The sequence below is a fragment of the Salarias fasciatus genome, chromosome 22 (assembly GCF_902148845.1).
Source record: "Salarias fasciatus chromosome 22, fSalaFa1.1, whole genome shotgun sequence".
NCBI classification, from domain to species: Eukaryota; Metazoa; Chordata; class Actinopteri; order Blenniiformes; family Blenniidae; genus Salarias; species Salarias fasciatus.
Window position 1 is genome coordinate 4,948,261 of NC_043765.1, and position 25,859 is coordinate 4,974,119.

The 25,859-nt window shown below is 47.3% G+C and overlaps 1 protein-coding gene and 2 long non-coding RNA genes across 3 annotated transcripts; 2 read left to right on the forward strand and 1 right to left on the reverse strand.

Moving 5' to 3' along the window:
* Window positions 1-868: 868 nt before the first annotated feature.
* On the forward strand, window positions 869-4,418 carry LOC115409110 (uncharacterized). Its single transcript, XR_003933899.1, has 3 exons — window positions 869-948; window positions 1,366-1,373; window positions 4,407-4,418. It is a non-coding gene; the product is annotated as an uncharacterized LOC115409110 (long non-coding RNA).
* Window positions 1,019-1,204, forward strand: LOC115409111 (uncharacterized). The gene is made up of 2 exons (XR_003933900.1): window positions 1,019-1,086; window positions 1,117-1,204. It is a non-coding gene; the product is annotated as an uncharacterized LOC115409111 (long non-coding RNA).
* Window positions 1,722-25,544, reverse strand: atp1a3a (ATPase Na+/K+ transporting subunit alpha 3a). Its single transcript, XM_030120108.1, has 23 exons — window positions 25,223-25,544; window positions 14,061-14,174; window positions 12,796-12,855; window positions 12,346-12,549; window positions 11,117-11,230; window positions 9,767-9,901; window positions 9,513-9,630; window positions 8,942-9,030; window positions 8,246-8,425; window positions 6,865-7,063; window positions 6,531-6,775; window positions 6,255-6,447; window positions 5,958-6,133; window positions 5,579-5,715; window positions 5,305-5,455; window positions 5,034-5,202; window positions 4,360-4,514; window positions 3,580-3,703; window positions 3,276-3,421; window positions 2,988-3,118; window positions 2,619-2,720; window positions 2,236-2,327; window positions 1,722-2,107 (listed from the first exon to the last, which is right to left on the reverse strand). The coding sequence occupies exons 1-23, from the start codon at window positions 25,226-25,228 to the stop codon at window positions 2,079-2,081; spliced, it is 3,069 nt and encodes a 1,022-aa protein (XP_029975968.1). The 5' UTR covers window positions 25,229-25,544; the 3' UTR covers window positions 1,722-2,078.
* Between the last annotated feature and the right edge of the window lie 315 nt (window positions 25,545-25,859).

A 25,859-nucleotide genomic window follows, 5' to 3' on the forward strand; every position in this document is an offset into this window, starting at 1 on the left:
ATTCCATTTTAAATTACCTCACATTGTACTGTTAGTGTCGAATCTGAGCTGATTCATGACCTCTCATGTGTTCGTCCTAGGATGAGAGGTCAACTGGTGACCTTTAACCTTCTGTAGACAGAGTGTGTGTGCTTGTGTGTCTGTGGCTGGTCGAAAGTGAATCCTGCCCTCGTCCATTGTGTCCTCTGCTGTCTTTAACAGGACAAAGACTCTGGATGGAGGAATGATTCCTGTTGAATCTTTGTTCTCTAATAAATGCTGTAAATTTGTTTGGTGCTGCTGACACTTTTCTCTTCTTTGGAATTTTTAATTTATTTATTTATTTTTTAATAACAGATGACTGTTCCCTTCTTGCATGTGATTGTTGATTTTGAACAGATGTAGCTCCACACATTTAAAGATCAGTTGTTGAGTTGATGCTGAAGTTGCTGTGTTACTTTATAGCATATTATTCTCAGCACAGCCTGGTACACTGATGATTTTGATTGCGACTGATCTATTCACTCACTGGATCGGCTTTATTCGCTCTGTTCAACTTATTTCTAGGAGCAAGGAATGAGGACGACCAGCAGGTCTTGACAGACACTACGTAACGTGTTCAGTCTGCTTGACCTGAAGGAGCTCCGACTGGGGTGCAAACAGAAGACTTGACGCTGCTGCAATAAGTAAGAGTTGGTCACAGCATTTATTTCCATTTTCTGACAAAACTCCACACAAAAACAAACTCGAGACCAAGCTGAAAAAAGAGAGATCCTTCTAGTTTATTTCATTTCTTCTGTTTTTTTTTCCTTTTTCTTTTTTTTTTTTGCTGCTGTTTTGCAAGTTAAGGTACAGTGCCTTATTCCATATATCCACTGATTTAAATAATGAAATTGGAGAGAAATCTCTTTTTCCGAGGACACAGAAAGATTGTATTTTTTTCATTAACAGAGGTGAATTTGGGTGGGGGTGGGGGGTGGGGGGGGGGTTGAGGAGGGGGGGGGGAAGGTAGTGAAGGTGGGTGAAAGTCTACAAGGACGGAGGGATTTGGTTCACGGTGTTCACAAACAGACAGACAGACGGGGACAGATCGACGGGCGGGGCGGGGTGGGGTGGGGGGCGGGGGGGGGGGGGGAGGAGCTTGAGAGAGGAAGGAGAGAGGAAAAGACGGTGTGCTTTGTCATGTCCCGATGAAAACAAGCAGCTCTCAGACCCACTCCAAACTTAAAAAAAAAAAGAAGAAAAAAAAAAACAGTTTACAACAATTTAGTTTTTTAAAAAACACCCAGTCGTCTATTAGAAAACAAGAAGCAGAAAAAAACACGGGGGGCGGAGGGAGGGAAGGAGAGAGGGAGGGAGGGAGGGAGGGAGGGAGGGAGGGAGGAGGGGAGGGAGTTTTCCACCTGGTGGATGGTGTGAGTGACATGATGGGCTTCGTGAAGAAACTGATTCTTTATTGAGAGGAGAGACGGAGGAGGGAGAGAGAGAGAGAGAGAGAGAGAGAGAGAACGGCAGTACAAGATTGGCAGTGAGTTAATAGAAAAAGAGAGAGAAGAGAGAGAGAGAGAGAGAGAGAGAGAAGAGAGAGATAGAAGGAAAGTCGTGGCGGGCGGATGGCAGAAAGTGGCAGTGATCGCGGAGCCGGGCCGGCGGAGACGGTGGAACAGTCAGGTCGTCGTCTTTATTCGCTTAATCGTTTCTCCACGCGGCGGTGTAACTCGAGCGAACGCGCGGAGAGCGGCGGCACAAACAGTGTTACTGGCAGACTCTGCTGTAAAGACTTTGGATAGAAAAAAAAGCAGGGCGGACGGACGGAGAGGACGGGGAGGATCCACACACACACCCCCCTCCTCCCCCGTCCTCCCCTCCTCCGCCGTTGGTCCTCTGGTCAGCGCTGTCTTGGCGTTTGTTTGTTTCTTTAGGAAATGAGGATGAAGAAACAAAGAGGAGGAGGAAGAGGAGGAGGAGGAGGAGGAGGAGGAGGAGTAAACATTGTTTTCTTGTACAGTTTGAGTATGTAAAGGAGGGAGGGGGGTGGAGGAGATGATGGAGGGGGGAGTGGAGGGATGAGGGGAAGAAGTAAATGATGCTCTGATAATTTAATAGTATGTCTCTTTTTCCACCCAACCTGCAGAGACAGAAGAGAGGAGAAACAGAGGGGAAAGGAGAAAAGCAGAGAGGAAGGTGAAAACTGTGGCCAGGCAGAAGATTTAAAGTCTGTTCTCAGGTCCGAGTGTGTGCGTCGGAGTGCCTCACCTCCGGGGCTTCGGCGAAGGATGACTTTTCGGATCTCATCATAAACAAAAATGAGGAAACTGTACGGGAACGCACAGAACCACCAGCTGGGCCTGAGACAGGAGGAGGGAGAGACGGAGTGAGTGAGGCAGCGCTGGAGCATTTCCAGCTTTTACAGCAGAATGTGACGGAGCAGGATAAAGCCTAAAACTAGTCTGAACTTCACTGTCTTGTGACATATAGGGGGAAAATAAAGACACTTTCCAGCTGAATGTTTCTGAGAGGAAACCTGACAGAAAGTCTCCTGTTTGTCTTGAAGACATCGGGACTGACTGGACTCATCTGAAAGATGACGGTTCGAACTGAGCATTCTGGGACGCCTCTGATCGGTGTGTGTTACGTACTTGAGTGGGTACATCCGTAGTGCCACGTCCATCCCGGGGCAGTAGGACAGGAATGCAGCCAGAGCTGTTTCCTCAAAGAGGCCAAAGATCAAAATCTTATTCCTGGGGGAAAAAAAGAGGAGAAAAACAAAGAAGAGGGCTGATTAGAGAACCTGCAGCAAGTTGAGAAGACAGAGAGAAAGAATTACAAATGGGATCTAAAGAAATCGCTTCAGGTTCTCTAAATTTAATGACTGCGTGGCTGCATCAGCTGTCAATAAACGATCAGAATCACCAGAGAGGCAGGAATGTGAGGACATCTTTACAATATTTCTCATAAGAGAGACAATACGAAGGAAGAACTCAAAGTCCCAGCTGCCCCTGACTCACCTCATGCCCTGCTGGAACACAGAGTTACGTCTGGTCTTACAGATGATCACATCTGCCCACTGCACCACCACGATGCTGACGAAGAAGGCTGTGTGGCACGTGAACTCCACTATCTTACGCTGCTCATAGGTCTGCACACACAAAGAATGACTGCTTATTGATGATCATGATATAAAGAATTATTCACACAAAGATCAGTGTGATAGAAGAAGACTTCTAGAACATTTCAGTAGGCCTGCCTTATAAGTGAAAAGAACAGAAACAAGAAAGCAGATGACTGTTAGATACCCATTGCTGCCCGTAGCTGTCCTCCAGGTCGTTGTTGGAGCGATCGTCCCAGTTCAGCCGGATGCCGACGAGCAGAGACGGCAGGAAACCGTTTTCAGCCATGATGACAAAATACGCAAAGAAGCCGCCGAGAGCCTGGATCATACCTGCAGAAACACAGTTCACCCGAGCTGAATCGCTGAAGCCTCAGTGGGAAGACGGAACACTAAAGACTGAATGAGCCTCAACTGGATTTTGTCTAAAAACAAACTTGTATGTAGCACATGTAGCACCGTCCAGCTGATGAGGGGATGAATGTGTTTACCGATCTGTCCGTAGGCGATGCTGATGAGCCGCTCGTTGACCAGCTTGTCCCTCAGTGGGTTTCTGGGCTGCCGCTTCATGATGTCGCTCTCAGCTGCTTCATAAGCCAGAGAAATAGCTGGAACCTGAAAGAGAACATGGGAAGCTGACTGTGGGTTCGGTGTAATGTCTTTAAAAAGTAGAGGTTTATGTGGTTTTTTTAGTAACTTGCTCTTTTTGTAACTCAGACCAGAAAAATAATCTCCTGGCTGCTTCTTTTCCTGGTAAAACACTGCCACCTAGTGGTCTTTTCCTGCATGTGCCTGACTGTGAAGCACAGGGTGGAGCAGGGGAGTCTGGACATCCCTGTTCTGAGATTGAAACACACGTTTCTCCCTCAATATATCTTGTGTAAACTTGCTGATTACAGTTTTATTTCTGAAAAACAATTAAAAAAAAGATTCTCTCCGGCTTCGAACGGTTGGTTTGCTGAGAAATGAGTATTTTCACTGGATTGTAACTTGACTGTACAGTAAAAGCTTTCCTGTCCGCGTTGATCCATCTGGTACCTCAGGTGTATCTGTGCAGTAAACATGTTAAACATGTTGACATGTTCGTGTGCAGCTGACTGGTTGACTGTGGAAGCATGAGTGATCAGCGATCAGCCACACGAGCGCCTCAGTGTGCTGAGCGCGTAACAACCACCTGCAATGCAAACATGCTCCCGACTGGTGTCCTCTGCATTCTCACAGGGAACCAGACTGGAAATGAATCCATCGGGCTGCACGAGTGTTTCTCTCACCATGTCGGTTCCCAGGTCGATGCAGAGGATGGTGATGGTGCCCAGAGGAAGCGGGATGTTGACCAGGATGAAGAACAGGAAGGGGGTGATCTCCGGGATGTTGCTGGTCAGAGTGTAAGCGATGGATTTCTTCAGGTTGTCAAAGATCAGACGGCCTGGAAGAAATGAGAGCCTGATCAGATATGATGGAACAGAGACAGACAAGAGAGACAAGACTGTACGCACTGCATCTACACTATTATTTTTTTTATTTTTGTCTCATTTCAGCGCCTACAAATAACCACCAATGAAGCCATCTGGATTCATTTTTACAGCACTATTTTTTCACTTGTACTCATGTAGATTTCTGAGTGTGAACATAGTTCTTTTGCTTGTTATTTTTAAATCATTAGGTAATGATATCAAACTACAGCAATATATGTACCATGATGCATTGCATTGTTTTCTCATCAACATAATTTCCAATAGCAAATTTATTAAAAGGACTATAATTAACATGTCCTGACAAATTTGTTCCAAACAGGAAGCTTTCTGTACGAAGAGCTCTCTGACTGTGAAAAGACTGCTCAAGGTTCAGTTGAAGAAATAAATCCTGTTTTTTTTTTTGCTCTTCAAATCATCCCTCAGTTCTTCGTAGACGTGCCTGGCTTCTCTCACTGCCCCCCCCAGCTCACCTTCCTCCACTCCGGTGACGATGGAGGCGAAGTTGTCGTCCAGCAGGATCATGTCTGCGGCTTGTTTGGACACGTCTGAGCCGGAGATCCCCATGGCAACGCCGATGTCGGCCTTCTTCAGGGCGGGAGAGTCGTTCACGCCGTCGCCGGTCACAGCCACGATGGCGCCCTGACCAGACCAGACCAGAGCAGCTCATGTTATTCACAGAAGCTGCTGGAAACTGTTGATTCCGGCTCATTCAGCTGAACGGAAGGTCCCCGGTTCGTGTACCTGTCTCTGGCAGCCTTCCACAATGATGAGCTTCTGCTGTGGAGAAGTTCTGGCAAAGACGATCTCTGTGTGGTTCCTCAGAATGTCGTCCATCTGGTCCTGGCTGAGGTCTTTCAGATCTGTCCCGTGGATCACACACGCCTTGGCGTCCCTACGCAGCGCACACACAGCCACCAGTTCATGTTCTGTACTGGATTCATTTCCATGCTTCTGTTTATCATTTGAAAACTCATTCGCTGCAGCAGTGACGCAACAGGCGAGACTGCAGGCTGACCTGGGGTTGACCTGACTGACGGGGATGTTCAAGCGAGCGGCGATGTCCTCCACTGTCTCGTTGCCCTCGGAGATGATTCCCACGCCCTTTGCGATGGCCTTGGCTGTGATCGGGTGGTCACCAGTCACCATGATGACCTGAAGGCAGAGAGAAAGACGATCGAGGAAAAGTAAGTGATGCTGAAGAGCAACAGATGCAGATTAAAGATTCAGCAGAAGGCAAAGCCAAATCAAACTGAAGTGATAACAGAAAAGATGATAAAATGACACATTAGACGAAATTCTCTCAGGAACGAGCGTGACTGGTTTCTAACTTCACTTTCGGGTCGACATGTTGAGCTTTCCTACTTGAGGAAATGTCACGGCTGAGAGGAGCCCACCTTGATCCCGGCGGAGCGGCATTTGCCCACAGCGTCGGGCACGGCGGCGCGGGGAGGGTCGATCATGGACATGAGGCCCACGAAGCAAAGGTTCTCGGTCTGGAAGTTGACGTCGTCTGTGTCGAAGGCAAAGCCTTTGGGGTATTTGTCCTCTGGCATGAACAGGTGGCAGAAACCTGGAGAACGGAGGAAATGAGGACAGATAGTTACTTGACTCCTTCATGTTACTCCAGACTTTAACAGTAAATTGGTTTTCTTGCTCTAATAACACGATGAGTGTTTTGCTGTGGCGCTCACCCAGCACTCTCTCCCCCAGCCCTCCCAGCTCCAGGTAAGCATTCTGGAAAGCCTCCTTCATCTCGTCGTCCATCGGCTGCTCCTTGCCCTGCAGCATGATGGTGGAGCAGCGGTCCAGGATCCTCTCCGGGGCTCCCTTCATCACCAGCAGGTAGCGGTTGTCATTCTCTTCTTCGGTCTCATGAACTGAGAGCTGACGGGAGAAGATTTAAACATTACAGGACACGTTTCTGGTTCTACGTTCAGCTCTTGGTGGTTATAGCTCTCAGTTCTCACCTGATACTTGTTGGTGGAGTTGAACGGGATCTCGGCCACCTTCTTGTTCTTGTCCCTCATGGCCTTGACGCTGCCACAGGAGAGCTCGATACACTTGAGCAGAGCCGACTCGGAGGCGTCCCCGGCCACGTCCCGCTTCAGGATGGGTAAAGACTCCTGGCCGGCCTTGAACACGGCGCGGTTGCACAGAGCTGCGATGCGGGCCAAAGACACCCATGTGGTTGAGCTCTTGTCGAAGGAGGAACCTGAAGGCGTGGAAAGAAAACAGTGAACGCTGACGTTCCTGCAGTGCAGCAGCTCAACACAGGACCACACGCGGAGAGGAAACCCTCACCGGACTGGTCCTCGGTGGTGTCGGCCTCGTGGATCTGATTGTCGAACCACATGTGGGCCACGGTCATCCTGTTCTGCGTCAGGGTGCCGGTCTTGTCGGAGCAGATGGTGGAGGTGGAGCCCAGCGTTTCCACGGCCTCCAGGTTCTTCACCAGGCAGTTCTTCCGGGCCATTCGCTTGGCCGTCAGAGTCAGACACACCTGGGAGAAACCGAGAGCAGAGAAGGAAGAAGGCGGGAGATGAAACCAATCAAAAGGAGGGAACGGACCAATTCAAAGGCAAGACAAGTCATTAGTATCTCTGTTGTAAAGTAACGCAGTTAATGATCATCTCCAGGCAGCGACTGAGCTGAGCCAATGAGCAGCACATCAGTGACGTGCTGCACCGGAAACGTTTCCCCTGTTTGAGAACCGAACCCCCCCCCCGCGTGCCTGGAGATGTTCATCCTCCATTCAGCACAATGCATTCAACGGAAAAGGTCCGAACAATGACGGAGAACACAGCCCGACAAGCGTTGCAGAGAGAGGAGGAGGCAGGAAGGAGTGAAGCGGTGAAGCGGAGCAGCGGTGCATTATGGGATCATGCCAAGTATGGCAAGACCAGAGGGCCAAACAGAACTAGCCAAGGCCGAGCAGAGGAGGCCGAGTTCAGCCCCGGAGGCTGACTAGTCATGGACCTAATGTCATTACATTAGCTAGTCGTTGTCATTGCAGGCAGCACCGTGACTGGCCTGGAAAGAGAGAGAGAGAGAGGGAGAGAGACATACGGAGAGAAGGATGGACAGAGTGAAACACAAACACACATGGAGCTGCTTCTGGGAGAGAAAGAAAGAGAGATGGAAAGAGAGATACACAAGACAACACACTGGCTTCACTACAGAAACAAGATACCGACGCAGAGTAACGTTAGAGCACAGACACACACGCAAAGATGCACACAAACACGGAGCGACACCAAACTGCAAAGACACACACGAGCACGGGTAGAGAGGAAGCGGACAAAACAAACCGTTCACAACGAGACGACTGCAGCCAGATCACTTCACACAGCACACACTGACACAGAAACTGGAGTTTAACTGCAATCAAATCTGACTGAGAACATTTAATGACTGAAAGATGAAATGCAGGACGACTGGTTCTTAAACTAGATGCCAAATTCAGTTACTCTTGAACTTTTCTGTTTTTTAAGCTGATGACACTAATATTTGACTGAAATCTACACAAAACACTGAAACTGATGGAAAAAAAAAAATCACTGTAGAAAAACAGCTCAGAACGAGACAAGCAGACAAACATCTCCTCTCACTGACACCGGAAACACCGGCGTGTGTGTCACTTTCGCCTCGCTCACACACGCTGCGCTCTACCGGTCTGACTCACGGTGACGGTGGCCAGCAGCCCCTCGGGCACGTTAGCCACGATGATCCCGATGAGGAAGATGACGGCCTCCAGCCAGGAGTAGCCCAGGATGAGCGAGAGGACGAAGAAGGTGACGCCGAGGAAGACGGCCACGCCGGTGATGATGTGGATGAAGTGCTCGATCTCCTTGGCGATGGGCGTCTGAGGGGGAGAAACGGATAAGCTCATTTGGCAACACTTTACTTGAAGCACCCGGTATAACAAATTATAAGTAGTTATAAACACTCAGAAATGATCACAATGCTTTACAACTCACTATACAGCATAGGATTAGGGTTAGGTCCTGGCATTGTGATCATTTATGAGTGTTTATAACTATAGCTACACGTGCTATAATGGCATTATAATGGTTTATAAATGTACTTATAATGTGTTATACAGGGGGGCTTCAAATAAAGTGTTACCGCTCATTTATATCTGCAGCTTGAGCTTTTACAAGATAATATTTTAGTTTAACAAATATTTATTTAAAGAAATAAAGCTCATCCTATGTTAGGACCAATGTGATATTGTGTATCAACAAGTTTTAGTTCACTTTCAGCTGCACCATTTTCAATATGATTTAATATTTTTCATTCACTCAGCAAAGCTGGAAGCTCTGGTGGAAGTCAGTCCATCTAAAATGTGTCATTTGGAAGGCTTTAGTGAATCTGTCACCTTGCCAGTCTCCAGGCCGGAGGTGAGCGTGGCGATGCGTCCCATCACGGTGCGGTCTCCAGTACACACGACGATACCACGAGCAGTTCCTGCACAGAGGGAGGAGAAGACACTTCACACTTCTGTACCGGCTTCAGGTAAAGACGACGAAGTCACCATGGATGTTTGGTAACATCAGACAGGATGTACTGCAACTAAATTTCCACATGAGGGCGCCACACAACAGATTTCCTATTTTCCAGAGAGCCTCATCAAGAGAGTTGCAGGGTCTCCCTGAAACAGGACGGCCTGAAATGGCTGCAGCTGCACCGGAGAAGAAACGGAATCAGATTAATATCAGCCACACGGCGACTCCACGGGGTCTCGATGACTCCAGTGAGGCGACCGAAGGCTCCATGAGTTTACAGGACAATCTGAGCATTGAAACAGGAAGGTACAACAAGCACACGTTCACACACACTCACACTCACACACACTGTCTAAATAAGCAAACAAGACATGGTGTTTGTCCCTGATGGGCATGATGGGAACATGGTGACCCTGGTTTGAGACTTGTTAAATGTAAATTTACCCTCGACACAGTTGGTGGAGAAGAAAGCGATGTTGCGGGTTTCCAGTGGGTTGTCGTGCGTGCAGTCAGGTGACCTGGTCTGAGGCTCAGATTCACCGGTCAGGGATGAGTTGTCCACCTGCGCACAAATCAGAGAAACAGATTAATGATTCTATGAAAACACTGATGAAGAGGAGGGAAAAACTGCAACTGCTCAGAAACCAAACTGCAGAGGTCAGCGTCAGTGTCAGCATGATGGGAAGTGCAGTTTTCACCTTGCAGCCGTGGGAGGAGATGATGCGGAGGTCAGCAGGGATCCTGTCTCCTCCTTTCACCTCCACCAGGTCTCCTGCCACAACCTGCTCAGCATTGATCTGCATCTTCTCCCCCTCACGGATCACTAAGGCTTGCTGAGGAGCGAGACAAAGAGACAGAGAGAGACAGAGAGAGAGAGAGAGAGGGGGAAAAGAGAACGATGCAGAGAGGAGATTCTATTTGAGCTGTCGGGACACTTTTACTGCAGATAAAACATCGATGACAGAGCTGAAACCATGTAACATTTAATGATTAAAAATACCAGAGAATCTGGAAAAGATGTTATTTAGAGGAAGGGTGGGCAAAAGTTGAGACAAGACATCAATGCAGATCTAAAATAATTGAAAAGTACACCTTGAAAAGAAAAGAGAGACAGCTGACGGGGTGTGACGTGTGGTGTAAAAATAATTTCCATCTAGAGAAGGATCATGGAGATGGAGTCAGTGACAGCCAGCACACTGCAAAAGGCAGGTTTCACACACCACCTACACACTCCTGCACTACATCTAAAATCACAAATTAATCCGACATACGCTTACGGTTGGAAGAAGCTGGTGAATATGGAGAAGAAACATGCAAACTCTACAGTAAACGTGTATTAAAGCCAGACGTCTTGCTGTCAAGTGAATCTGATGAAGTTCTCAGCTTAATTTGTCAGGAAATACAAAATTCCGTGTAAATCATGGACGACATTTTGAATAAAGATCAGTGGACTGTTGCATATACTGCCCAGGCTTTCGTTACTTTTGAAGATCACTTCAGGTCAGAGGTCGGAGGCCTTCCTGTGCAGTTTGCATGTTCTCAAGTTTCTCAGTTCAGTGCTGACTTGAGAGTGACTGCAGGAGTGAATATGAGTCTGTTTGCTCTGCGGCTCATCGGCCACCAGTTTCTGAAAGTCCTTCACCTAAACAGGTGTTGAAGTGAAGAAGTTCAACGTACCTACATTTAACTTTACATCACTTACAACAACTCAGACAGACATTAAATACATGCATGCTGATGTAGCTAACTTCATTTAGACATGTATATCCCAAGTTTCCTGTCACTGTATCAGTTCCAGTACTTCCTGTGAAGTTGTGGAGACATGCTTGGTTACGAATGGGCCTTCTAAGACAATAAATTTTTAGCTGTCCTCATAATAAGTTAAAGCTGGAAAGCTTTCGTTCCATCAGTAAAGAAAGATGCTTGCACTGCTTGTCTATCGGATTTGTCTTTGTAGCTCACAGCTCAAAGATCCAAACAGCCGCTGGACATTGTGAGCATGGTGTCTGGACATGGAGATGCTGCTGACCGGTGGAGGAGTGGTGTACCTGAGGGACCATGTTCTTAAAGGACTCCATGATCTTGGAGCTCTTAGCCTCCTGGAAATAGGAGAAGCAGCCGGTGATGATGACGACGGCTGACAGCACGATTCCCAAATACAACTATGGAGACAAAGCAGAGGGAGAGGAAATGTGAGGCTTTTATATTTAATACAGAAATTAATGGAGTGACTTCACCTTTATCTAAAAATATATCACGAGTGGAAAAATAGACCAGCAAACAAGCCGAGACGGACCTGAAAATGCACTGGATTTAAAGGAGGTAAAGCGGTTATTTTAGGAAACGGATGCCTTTTTAAAGTGTGAATTCCAGAAATAACCCAATTAGACTTTCAGCGTCACATCTTTTCGCTGACAGCAGCATGCGGTTAGATTTGCACTGGCTGACCTGGACGGCAGCCATCTGCGAGCTGTCTGCTCTTTCAGAGCTCTGCTGGCGAGGCGACGCTCGTCTGTCAGCTCGTGTGAGAATACATCGTCACAGAAAAGCCTTTTAAGCTGCTCCTGTGTTTGAACTGCAACACCTGACAGTCAGAGTGTGAATTCAGACTGCTGTGATTCGGCAGAGCTGCTGTCTCATCATGAGTCCTGCGGCGTCGGGCCACGTTCCTGCTGTGTGTCAGAGCCGTTTAGCCTCAGCGCTCTGACCCCTGGACACCCGGCGCTTACCCTGCCATTACCAGGGCCAGGAGTCGCCGGCCCCCTCGGCGAGGCTCACATGGACGCTAACAGGATGGACACTGTCGCTGTGATGGGGGAGGGGGGGGGGGGTCGGCCGCCATGAATTGGACGAAGAGCTGACGCAGCCTTTATAAGTGACTAAACCTCATTCGAGACAGCGAGTGACTCAGCAAACTGCTCCGTTACAGATCAGTGACAACAAGTCGTCTTCGTGAGCAGGAGCTCCCTGAGGGCTGAGGGTTTCCACTGCAGACTCTCACAGGTGCACGTGTGCACACTTTAAGGTCTGTTTATATGGTGACAATCGACTTTGAAGGTCGAACAAACCGATTTATTCAAAGATTTTCTTCCAATGGAGAACTCATTTCCAGCACAAAGCTTTATCCAGTGAACTGCCGGCATTATCAGTTTGTGAGTAGATAAAAAAAAAAATCTTCATACAGAATTTAATTGTAAATCTTCGGGCTAAATCAATGGGTAATGTTTGAAAATGAGATTGATCATTTCCCTACAGGCTGTGGAAGCCTTTCACTCACGTTGTCCCCGGCGGGCTCGTCCTCCGTGGCGGCCTGGATGGCGTAGGCCAGGAAGCAGAGGATGGCGCCGATCCACAGCAGGATGGAGAAGCCGCCAAACAGCTGGCGACAGAACTTGACCCACTCGGGGGTGGTGGGGGGCGGAGTCAGGGCGTTGGGGCCGTCCCGGGCCAGGTACTCTGCTGCCCTGGCGTTGGTCAGACCCTGGGAGGGACAGCAGGGCGGGGTGGGGGGTGGGGGCAGGTTATGATGGGAGAAATGGACCAGTGTGAGTCAAGAAGAGGAACAAAAGATTGAGGGAATAAAAAAAAAACCCACTAAATCAGACCCACTAATGCGCAACAGAACTCACACAGACATTGTAAATGCATTAAAACACAGATTTAACCGCAGTACACAATAAAAATACTGCAATTAGAGATAAAGAAAACATTTGAAGCCGCGTCTCACCTGGACGATGTCGGTGTTGTACTTCCGGCAAACCTCTTCAACAGACATTTTGTGTTCAGTCTACAAAGAGAGAAGGAAGTTAAGAAACTCTCAGCTCAAATATCGACCTGACGTAGAACCGAGCCAGGTCCAAACCTCCTGAAGCTGTGCAGTTTAAAAAAAAATTAAGGTTTTTAATGCTTTTTCTCTTAAGTTTTAAAAGATTAGCATGTCTGTCAACTCTGCCTGGAAGGCTGCACACAGATATGATCACGAACCAGCTGCTCATCAATAATTATTCAAAAAAGCTCACATCAAATGCAAAAAAGAGACAAAAGAGGTGGAAAACCCTCCGAAATCTTATAACTTTGTGTGTTTTGGTGAACATACCAAGTTTCACTGCACAGTTAATGCTGTTGATTCCCGACTGACAAAGTTTTAGAAAAACATTCCACATTTCACAAATGAACGTAAATCATGAGATGCTGTTTGCTGAATGACTTTATTTTGGTTCTCTTCTTCTCAAATACAGAGATGCTGGATCACAGCTCGCTGCTGGAGGGAGGGCAGGATGCAACAACTACAAACTCTCTATCTTCTCTATGAGTGTTCATATGAGGCCGAACTGATACTTTAAAGCTCGTGTCCGGAGTTTTGAAAGAATGAGAGTTTTTTTTAATCCAACGTCTGGAGGTTCCCCCTCCCTCTGCTTTTATGAGCGACCAAGCCACGCTCCTTTAATTGTGCACGCGCGTTATCCGTCGGGTGAAAATGAGAGCCTCTAAGTCCTACAGCATCCTCCATGTTTAGCTGTTTACGGTGGATGTTCAGCAGACCGTGGATATATCCGAGGTAAGCGGGGCGGCTGCTGCGTTGCTAACTCTCCTCTGCCTGGGCGAGCGGCCGTGCTCTCTGGCTGTGTGCACATGTTGATTGACAGCACGAGAATGCGGAAGCTCGAAATCTATTGGCTGAAGCTGACCGGTGCTTTTTCGGATAACATGGGGGTCTATGAGACGAAGGCGGGGCTCATAAATACATTTTGATATTTCTTCATGCTAATATTATATTATTGTATCGAACCAGACTGACACATTTAAGCTCTGTTAAAAAAAATGATACATACATTGGAAACGAACGGAAACTCCGGACACGAGCTTTAAGCAGGTGACAACAAAGAGACATGGAGCTCTGTGTGTGTGTGTGTGTGTGTGTGTGGACACCATCAGCCCCCGTTCTGAAGGAAAACAGCAGTGAGGAGACGGAGGGGGAGAGGGAGGACTTACGATGGGAACCTCCTTCTTCAGGTCATCCAGATCCTTGCCTCCCTTCTTCTTGGGCGACTCCTTCTCGTCCTTGTCCTGCGTGGTGGCCACGCGGTAACTGTCCGACCGTCCATACTGCAACACACAAACAGAGGAACACACAGTGAGACGTGAAGGCTTGATTTCCCAATGCAGCAGCACAGGTCTCTACAGTTACACAGAAAAAAATGTTTGGCACAATCACAACCAAAACAGAGAACAAAAACAGCTGTTTCTCCTCTGGAGGTCACCATCTGACAACAGGACGGATTCCCTGATTCCCTCAGCTTTCACAGCTGCCGAAATATCCTCTTCTCTTCATTCTGAGTTCCAGTCAAAACATCCAGAACGAGATAATCCCCTGGCACGAGAGGGCGAACTCAACACTTCCTGATTAGATCAAGCATCATTAGAGCAGGGGCCAGTATCAAGAGCTCCACTTCACCCCGCTCATTCAGGCTTCTGTCTCTCAGAGCGTCGGTGAGTCTGAGCGCAGGTTCAGGGAGTCAGGAGGAAAAACAATCAGACTCCAGTCGTCCAATCACCAGTGGACAGAGGAGCGAGCTGCTGGTTCGACTCTCTGCTGACAGGGCACCGCTGTGGTTATCTGAGCTCAAAGTCCCGTTGGGGAGCAGATCACTTCATTCATATAAAAATGCTTTTTACATCCTGACTGTGAATGCTGCTGCTGCTGCTGCTGGTTTTCTTCTCAATAAGAATCAAGCTCTCATCCCTGAACCTGAGAAAATAAACCAAACATTGAGAAAACCTGCTAAACACTTATTTGCTAACTAAAACTGGGAAACTTTAAAGCTAGGGTAGACGATGTTGTCCAAAAGCACTTTTTGTCATACTGAGTGAAATGCTCCTTGCCCCCTGGGAGAAGTCAATGCATTATGTGTACGGAAAAAGGTGCGGAAAAAAATCTGACAACTGTAGCGGCCAAAGGAGTGTAAAAACTCCGACCAATCGTAAGGCGCGGACCGCTCTTAAGAAACCAATCAGATCCCTTCGCCGTTCTACCAGCCCCCTGCGCGTACATTTCAATGGCGTGCACTGGCCCTGGTTCAGAGCGCGCGCGCGTTGCCAAGGAGCTCTCGGCGCTCGCGGCTCGCGTGAAAAATAGAAGGAAGCGGAGCGGGCGCGCTGCGCTCCTATGCGCGTTGTGTGCGGGCAGTCAGAAAGGTTCATAACATTGGAGGCGATCACAAACTCTGTGCGCATGGCGCTTCCGTGCGCGTGGCGCTTCCCCTTCCGTGCGCGCGGCGCTTCCGCGTCCAGTGCGTTTGCTCCCAACAGGAGCTCCTCCAATGGGGTGGGAGCTGGGCGGAGCCTTGGGGAGATGCTACATTCGTGCTACATGCTAGTTTTCCAAGATTGTCGACCCTGGCTTTAAAGCAACACTAAGGAACTTTTAGTTTTTGTTGATTTTGGCGGCGCCATTGGACAAAAGCGGTAGTGTTTTGCCTGAACGAATACTACAGTTCCCATGAGGACTAGCGCGTGGCGTCGTAAAATGCTGCTCCCGGTGGCGTGCTGTCGGACTGAACTTGCCTACATTTGTTTCCAGCGGCTGTGTGAAGGACGGATAGCGACGAGGTAATGAATCTAATGATGGCTAAACAATGTTCTATCATGATGTGACGCATGCTGTAAAACTGTTCGCACATTTGGAGTTTTTAGTGTGCAGGGTTCCTACCACCCTCCTCACAGTTGCTTAGTCCAAATGAAAGCAATACTGACGCCCTCAGGCCGTGACAGAGGGGTCATTCAACTAGTGGTAAGTCGATGTATCATCACAAAAGATATTAAAATGTTTTATTAAGGTTGAAAAGTTCCTTAGTATTGCTTTAAATTACAAATAATTATAAAGCCTTTATTTTCACAACTTTAAATATTTAAACTACTTATTGAAAATAACTATTTAGAATACTCAAACTACAAATATTTAAAGCTCGTGTCCGGAGTTTTGAAAGAGAGAGGGTTTTTTTTAATCCAACGTCTCGAGGTTCCGCCCTCCCTCTGCTTTCATGAGCGGCCAAGCCACGCCCCTTTAAATGTGCACGCCATGGACTCTATGCACAACTTCACCACTTCCTGAACTTCAGGAGGCTCCTTGTTTCCTGTCTTTCATGATAGGATGAACTGATTAATCCAGGTGTGTCTGGCCTCAGTAAATGGCCAGACACACCTGCAGTAATCAGCGCTTTTTCGGATAACATGGGGGTCTATGAGAAGAAGGCGGGGCTCATAAATACATTTTTATATCGCTTTATGCTAATATTATATTGTAGTATCGAACCAGACGAACACATTTAAGCTCTGTTGAAAAATGATACATACATTGGAAACGAACGGAAACTCCGGACACGAGCTTTAAGGTCTGTTTTAAAGATTAATGCGTAGTTTCCTTTGGGCCTGAGTTCAGGCCAAAAATGTGCAAATATGCGGTGTAGAAAAAAAAAAAAAAGCAGCCTCTATTCAACGGCTTTATTTTTTGGAAAGCTCCTCTGAGGATTAGTCCGGCCGAGAGGTTTCACGCTGATTTGATGGTAGTTTTATGCTGTGGGCCATCTGTTTGTTCCTCTGCTGCTGGGTGAAACACTGGAACCGCGGCCAGAGCAGCAAACCGGTACAGATGTTCCAGCTCATTCTTCCTCAACACGTCCGAGAGCTTTCTTTAATTTAATGTTAGAGAATGGGTGCTCAGCTCATTCTACTTCATAGACCAAAACGACTCCCGGCAAAACATCTGTTTTCACTTAGCTTTAGAGGGAAAAAAATCTGAGTGCGTCCTGAAAATGTTCACACTGAATGCATTTAAGTAAAATCTTCTTAATATAAAAATGCGCTTTGAAATCCTGCCTGCAGACTAATGCAGGGAAAAGCAGAATGTCTTCACTTTGCATTCTACCTTTCATAACCTCAGCCTCTTACTGATGAACTGAAATGTGGCAAACTTGCTGTCAACCTTCAAAGAAAGCTGTAAAATACAGAATAATTAAAGGCTACAGTGTGTGTACTGTGAGCATGTATTCTCCCTCTGCGTGTCTGCGGTAGTTATTCATCTTCAGTCAGGAATACTTTGATTCCTGATCTCTGTGTGTGTGTGTGTGTGTGTGTGTGTGTGTGTGTGTGTGTGTGTGTGTTCTTGTAGATACCCAAAAGTAAGGACCAAAATTCGTTTTTCACCAACAGAGTGAGGACATTTTTGCCGGTCCTCACTTTTCGACAGGCCTTTTTTGACCTTTTTGAGGGTTAAGACTTGATTTTTGATTTAGGGTTACAATTGGGTTTAGGTTAGGTTTAGGGCACAGGCTAGGGTTAGGCATTTATTTTTGATGGTTAGGGTTAGGGTAAGGGGCTAGGAAATGCATTATGTCAATGAGTGTCCTCACAACGATGTAAGTACGAACGTGTGTGTGTGTGTGTTTCTCTCCTGCTGCAGATGTGCAATTCCTCTCTTCCTGCGTTTCGTCATGTGAGTTCACACACCCTGCATGTGCGCACGCGGTGTGTGTTTCCTGCGTTTCCTCCGCCATCTGTCGGGAGGTGCAGCGTCCCCGGACAGTGGGATCCAGCAGCCCATCAGATTACAGCTGTTTACTACACCGACAGATTAACCCACTGAACAATGATAATCCCCCTCAGTCACTCGCTCCCTCTGTCTCGGATTTTCTCTCCCGCTCACTCATTCATCTTTGCTCAAGCACTTATTTAAACCCCTGAAACACATTTCACATCGCCCGCATAAACACACTGAACTTCAGTGTGTGAGTTGAACAGTTCAAGTCCAATAAAACCTTTGGTTGCCACCAAGAAGACACTTTGAAAAGTTGTTCATTTGTATAAAGTGTCACACTACAGAGCAGTGACTATTCAGAGGTTATTACTGTTTGAGGTGTGAGGTTTCAGACATGTGGTCATCTCCCTGAAACACCGAGGATGCTCAGTGTTCAGCCTTCACAGCTCATTCAGAGGTTCCAGACTCCAGGATGTCATTTAAGGGCTTTTCAATACTTTAAAGACAGCGTGAAACACCTTTATGTGTCATTTATATAGAAGTACTATACTGAAAAAACATATTTGATCATTTATTCCTTCAAAACTGTCCCTTGGACCTATTTGGCTACATGTTATATAGCAATAATCTTCCACTGCTGAGATAAAATGAAACTAAATCAGACTTACTGGAAGCATTTCGGATGATTTTGAAACCTCTTGCTAGTGGCTGGAAGAACAAAATGCACTGCCAGAGCGAGGGAGTAAAAGGAAGCAGCACTGCAGCAGCAACACGTCACTTTATGTTGACATATTAGCTCTATGATTGGTATCAATAAACTACTGTTAGTTCAAATGAACCGCAAGAATTGTCTGTCTGATTAAAGATTTTGTTGTCACTCGTCTGTGTCACATCAGCCGGTTTTAAAGGTCTTCGGTGTATGACAACTATTTTTTTAATGAATAGTCCGGACTGAGCTTCCTAATGGCTGCTTTCACATCCACCCGTCCACCCACCCATCCATCCATCCATCCATCCATCCATCCATCCATCCATCCATCCGTCCAGGAGGCTGAGGCCGACCCCAGCTGCTGATGGGTGGCGGTAGGCGACACCCTGAAAGGCTCGCAGTTACACAGGAAGAGACACACTCACCTCCATGGATAATACACAAGTACTAAATAAGCTCAACAGATCGGCCGTATGGAGCTCAGGGAGAACATGCAAACTCTTCAGACAGTCGCCCAAGCCCAACCTGCTGCTGAGGGTTTAATTGGACCACATAACAGAACATGTGAACCATGTAAGGAATTCCAGTCCAAAATCCGAACAGCAACACCTCCAAACTGCCTCCTCATGAGGGAAAAACAAATAAAACAGGGTCAAACAGCTAGTCACACCAGACCTGAACCAGGGACACGGCTACTGCTGAGAGTGCTAACCACTACACGCCTGCACGGCCGGGGTCTAACACCACTGCAGTGCACACAGGACTATGATGCAAACTGAAGAGACCATGACCTCAAACACAGAAACAGATCCATTACTCAGAAAAATCAGAAATGATGTCACATCAGAGTCACACTCAAAAATAAAAACACAACCAATCTTTCATTCAAGATTTAGATTTGTTCAGACTTCTCTTTGCAGCCTGAAAGCTTCAGGGTAAAATGAAAAGAACCAAACCCTGAATTAAGAAGAGCAACATATTCCCTCGCCAAGTTTCTCCTATGAAACAAATTCAGGAACAGACAGACGCCTCGACTTCATTTATCTGTGAATCAAGCGCTCCAGGTCTCATCTGGTCATTTTTTTGTTTTTGAAATTAGCTTTGTGAAAATGTAGACACAGTGTGCTTCACATTAATGTAGTTTAAGTTCAGGACTGCTAATGGGAGCATGTGAAAGCCATCCCGGCCTGTCTGCTCCCTGCTGCTCCCGGCTGTAAACCTGCAAACCTGAAGAGGAGGCAGATGTTCGCCGCTGACGGACGGGACAGATTGTACATGCTCAGTATTTGTACTCTGCTCGATCTGTTGGAATAATGCATCCAGCCGGGCCTGTTGCACGGAGCACCGCAGGAAATCAACCACTGGATCAACCACCATTAATCTGCAGACATCACTCAAATCAGAAAGGGACGTTTTATCGGCACAGATTTAACTGAGGAGACAGATTTACAGAGCAGTGAAGTTTTAAACACAAGCGCTCAACAATCTTCTTTTTATGTGAAGTCATGTGAGAAATCACCTTTAAAAGAGAGGAATTTAGAAAGACAGCATCAATTTTTAAGATATGTTTCATAATTTTTATCCAGTGTACGACGTCCTTGTAGATTTTTTTATCACGGTTTTATCTGCAGAGCAGAAATCTAACAAATTTATGTTTTTTTTCTTTTCTCAGTCTGTGGACGTAGGATCCAGCAGTCTCAGTGTGGAACGTCCACCAGCCGAACCCACTGAATCGTCGGGTATTCCTCCACGTACAGCATCGTGAAGGCCTTGAGCCTCTCCGTCCAGCTAAACTTTAACCCTGACGACGCTCCAGAGACCGAAATGTTACGCTTTCAGCAGTGATTCTGAATGGTGGACGGACGTAGCTCATGTATTACCTCCACACACACACACACACACACACACACACACACACACAAAGGAATGGATTATCACACAGATGACTGGACTGATCGACCTAGAAAACACTGGTGGACTGCTTGTCTATCTTGCACACGCACGCACACACACACACACACACACACACACACACACACACACACACACACACACACACACACACGGAGTGAAGGGGTCCTCCATCATTAGTCCCTCCCTCCATCCTCCCATGGTGTTTACATTCTCCTCCCTCCAGGCTGCCCATCTGTTTCTCCTCATCTGCTCTGAACTTTAATCGGGAGGAGACGGTCTGAACCAGAGGAAGGATGCAGACGGCGCCATGATGACAAACATAAACACGCCAGCTTCATTAGACGCTGTGGAACACTAAAACACTGTCAGAGGTGGTTGATGACGTTCAAACTGCTCACTGTGCATCACTGATCTCTGAGCTGAACAGCGCTTCTGAAAATGAAGAAAAATGGCAGCGGCTGCGACTGACGGCATCAACTTCCAATGAGACTGACGTGACGTTTCCTGGCAACACAGGATCCACTCGGGTCATCTAAATAATTGAAGCGAACTGATGTGAGAGGAGGAATGGTGAACGCAACGCTTCAACGACGCACTCAATGTGAAGTTGTGTTATGTAATATCAGTGTGGTGTTCACATCCATCAACCACTGCTGAGGAGTCCTCGCCATCCTTCACATCCCCGGTAACCCACACGGGCCTCGCATCTCATTCCAGGAAAGGCAACTGGTCAAATCGCTAACATGGGACCAGTCAATCAACCTCTGATCGGTCAATGCGGTATCACACACACACACACACACACACACACTCACAGATGGAAACTACAGAGCGAAGAGTCAGAACTAGCGACATATTGACAGACAATTACGCAACAAACGCCATGAGCGTTTGCATTACATGCAAACGTAGTAAAGGCCTGGACTCTGTGCTCACTTCAGGCTTTTACTGCTGGAATACACACAATGAAACCACGGTGCTGTTGTTTTTTTTCATTATCTTTAATTCGGGTGGATTAACTATGAACTATTTACAGCTAAATGCTGGATTTCATTCTGTGGAAGCTCAATCATTTATTCATTTTATAAGCAAAATAAGAATGGATAGTCCAACAAGTGGAACAAAACAGCACAATATTATATAATAGTATATTTTAATTAGCACAAAGTGTAATTTGTTGACATTTCTCAAGGATAAATTGATGTGAAATTTTACAAAGATTTTATATTCCTGTTTTTCTTTTGTAAAATGCAGCCATTGTTGATGAGGTAAATGTCAGGGGAAAAAAAACAATCTATTGATTTATAGAAGTGTTTTAATACTAAATAATAAAAATATCTGATTCCACTTTAACAAACACTGGTATTTTCTAGTTTGGTCAGTTTGTTGGAGATAATTTGCTTTAATTTTCAGGAATTTCTACAAATATTAAGTACATTTTAAAATTACTTTAACACGGATTTGACAAGACGTGATAGAACTTTGATCTGTCTAAAAGTAGTCAAAGAAAAGTGAGTTCAGGCTTTAAGCTGAATATGAGGAGCCTTTGACGAATACTGTCTGAGAAGCTGCAGGTTTTCTGAACTGATGAGGGTCAAAAAAAAAACACTGAAACTAGAAATCACTGCAAACACAGGTATACCTGGACAGAACGGAAAGTTAAGAAACCGCGAGAACGATATAAACAGCTTAGAAATACAATTTCTAAAATGATTGATTAAAGTATTTTACTGAATTTGTGGTATTGATTCCTTGTATTAGTGGAGTTTATGGAGCTGAGTTTTAATGTTCTTCCTGTGCATGTGTGTGAGGTTATGTGGTCCTGCCTTCACTCGGTGTGAGCTGAGATCAACTGAACTGGATAAAGAGGTAAAGAGGAGGAGTGACTGATGGAGTTTCTTCCTCTCAATGGTGCAGTGCTCAATGCTATGTTACATTTTTAAAATTGACAAAACGTCCATTAATTTTACGTATTATAACTAGATTGCAAGACATCCGATAAAATGTTAATGTAAGCTTGATAGAAAGCATGATAAATTCATTACACCGATTATTAATGCAAGCACCAGTTTCTTTAAATGTGAAGTTGTGGTGCACATTATGTTTTAAGTGTCACACTCAAAGGAGTTTATTTTGAAAGGACAGAAAATGTGGGTTGTCCTTCCGGGTGTTGATGGGGATATAAGGTGTTGGTTCCGGGTGATGTCATGGCTGTTTGGCTGATTTGGAGTTCAATAAACGCCTCTGAGACTCCAGCGATCCTGGCCTCTGGGCTTCCATCCTCCACAAAGTGACATAAATCCTCAGAAGAAGAAATAAATGACTAATCGCTAATGTAGTGATGAACACATGAAATACTGCAGTGCTGGCAAGACACTGGTGGCCTGCAGCGGCTCGTTTTCTGGCGTGATGGAGGTAACCAACAAAAAAAAAAAAAAAAAAACATCTGGGAAACATCTGGCAATGCAGCCGACTGGGTGGATGTCAACATTTCCTGCTATTCAAAACTCAATGACTGACAACGAATGTTGAATTTATTCATGCAGAGCGAGCTGGTGAATGAAGATATTCACCAACGCCGTCGCCTCCATGCAGATAATTATGAAAAGGAGCCACTACAGTGAAGCTCTGACACCGTGCAGAGCTGCTGCATAAAGCCTTCATCATGTATGAATTAGACCCTGTCAATGACACGCACACGCACACACACACACTCTGTCAGCTTCCGCACCAAGTGCATTATGGGAAAAGAGCAGATGTATTCATCTTTTCTTCCCTCTTTCCTCATCGTATCTCAGAATCCATCTTAATTTTCCGGCTGGAGCTCCGGCAGCGGTCGCCCCTCCTGTCTCGTCTCTGCTGCATCCCAGCATCTCCCAGCATTCCTCCAGTTCTCCATCTCTTTCCACTGCTCACCCTTCTCAAGGTGACTCACCACAAAGGCATCTCTCTCTATCACTCACTCTCTCTCTCTCTCTCTCTCTCTCTCCGCCTCCATCAGTCAGTGTCAATCACTCGTTCTCGGTCACGAATCGTCCCAGCGAGCTTTGGGCAGCTGACCTTTGTTTCATCTCTGCTTTCTGTCCGGCCTCCTGCACTCCAGATCCATCGATTGGCCCGGATCAAATGGCTCGTGTTGCCTTGTCAACCGAGCTTCCCTGTGGTGTCCCCACCCCCACCGCGGCCCGCTTCACCCGAATATCCTCTCACTCCATCTACCCCCTCTCTGACGGCCGAGCATGGGAGTTTCCCTCCCCCCCCCCCCGCCCCGCCCGCCCGGCCGGCCGCCCTCCTCCCCCTCCCCTCTTTGACGCAGGAGCTGGGAGTTGTGTGCGGTTTCCCCCTCCGGCGTTATAGTGGACGGCGCTGCAAACCGTGACAGAGCGGCAGGGTTTCTACGGCTCGGCCTCGATGCGTTCTCGTCCCGACCCCTCCTCCTCAAACCCGGATGTGGAGCAGAGGAGGAACCGCGAGCCGTCACACGCTATCAGGAGAGACGGGCCGTCACGCCACGGACAGTGGAGGAATAACGCCACAGTTCCCTGCAGGACGTGGTAACTGGAGTTCATAGGCTTCACATCCCACCACCAATGCCACGCAAACAGCCAGCGGAAATCAGAGACGGGGCAGGAAAAACCTCGTGAAGCACAGCAAGACACCGAGTTTGTACACTGTGCAACACTTCTATAACAAAACCACAAGAATGTCAGCCTTTTTTTGTAGGAATTACATCATAGACTCTAAATTTAGAGTCTGGAACAGGATGTCCTTCATGAACCGACAGATCTGGGAGGGATGGTGAGGCTCCTGGGGTAACGGCAGACTGTGGCGGTGTCGGCGTGTCCACTCTCCTGGAGTGCACCTTCCTCTGGGAACCTTCATATCGACATTTTTCAGGGTGGGGGCGGAGCTGGGGGGGGGGCTGAGGAACCATTTTGACGCACTTGCCTGTGCAGATTTGGCGACCAGACCTGGGCTAAAACGTCTTCACCCTTTCACAAATCTCAACGCCGCCAGTGACAGCAGCAGGACGCACCGGCGCGTTATGTAACGATCCAAGGAAAATGCATCAAATGGCGGCTGGATAAAATAAATAAATAAATAAATAAAAAAACACCATCCTGCATCGCGCGGTCCTGCAGACTGGTCCCCTGAATGAAGCCGTGCACACACACCGTGTGGATGACTGGGAGCTGCTGCAGCCACAGGAGTGACATGATGATATTCCGCAGTCTGGGCTGCGGTTTTCACCAGCAGCGGCGGCTCCCATGTCCCTGCGCGTAATTACGCATTTGGCGGGCATGTTATTCATGAGCGGCGTCGCTTCTCGCCCGTGTCAGGGCGCAGGCTGACTAATCGGGTATTTAGCAGTCGTGAATTTCCTTGATCGTGTGCAGCAGATGCTCGGAGCCGTGAGAGATTTCACATCTCTCCTCTGCTTCGCGCACAAATGGCTGCGTAAATGCGCATTTCAGGGTAGGTGGGGAGAAGACGCCGGGCCTGCTCTTTGCGTGCAGTTACTCGTTACTTTGACGTTACATCTCCTCAGAGCTGCACGACTGTAACATGACGTCGCTGTGGATTATCAGGAAATCGTTAGATGAGATGGAAACGACGCCGTTACAGCCTCGTTTTCCACCTGAACCTCAATCAGATTTTTACAGATCATCTTCAATGTGATGCTAAATCGGGATGGCTGCTTCTTTAGAGGCACAATGAGAGCTGTCACGTTACAGTAACGCGTTACCAGCTGGGCTGAGCCCGTGTCCGGGCGGTGAACACCCCCCCACCTCCCCGGGGGTCTCGGTGTGTGTGAGAGAAAGAAGCGGAGCACTCAGATCTCACCTGTCCCCCCGCAGACACCGGGAGCGTGTGGCCATGCAGCTCCACCGTGCTCAATGTCATCCTAACATCATGCCTCCATGCAGCTTAACCCCTTCATCACTACTCGACATTTTTCAGCCCCTCAGTACAACCATTCACACAAAAATCTCTTACCCCCATCTTGGCGCAGTCAGTCGGGTCTCCTCTGAAGATTTATTTGGGCTGGACTCAACCAGAAAGTCTGGCTTTAAGGCGGAGAACCGGGGCAGGAAACGATGGATAGAAGAAAAAACGGCCCCGTTCAGTTGATAATGTTATGACAAAAATTAAGACAAAATCCTAAAACATTGTTTTTTTGTTTTTTCAAGAGGAGCGGGCTTACGGTGACTTGACAAGGCAATGTTTCGCGGAAGACCTCGGCGAGGCTTCGCTGGGTTCCGATTAAAGCGTTAAAACGTTGGATTAGAGCGCAGAGGCTGGAGGTCCTCCACCAACCTGCTCCAGAATGATGCCGGCGGAAAGGAGGCCCGGCCGCCAGGCGGCTTCTTCTCCGGATGCTGTCTCCCTCCGCGGGGCGCGCAGGCGGCCGCAGCACGCAGGGTTTTCCTCCTGACTCCTCCGCAGAGCAAATACGTGCCAGATCAACCCCCAAATCCCCAGTTCCCTGGAGACGCTGCAAATGAAATTTACTGGGTTTAAATGCCCTTTTCAAGCATGAAATCCTCCGTGCTGTGTTCAATCAGCGAGCAAATGACAAATTTGACAAACGTTATAAATGTATTTAGTTTGACTTTAACAGCAGAACAAACTG

Coding starts and splice junctions, on each gene's coding strand:
- atp1a3a (XM_030120108.1), bottom strand. Junction 6,776..6,864: donor CACCACCGAGGACCAGTCCG/GTGAGGGTTTCC, acceptor CCACGCCTTCAG/GTTCCTCCTTCGACAAGAGC. Junction 5,203..5,304: donor TGGAAGGCTGCCAGAGACAG/GTACACGAACCG, acceptor TGGTCTGGTCAG/GGCGCCATCGTGGCTGTGAC.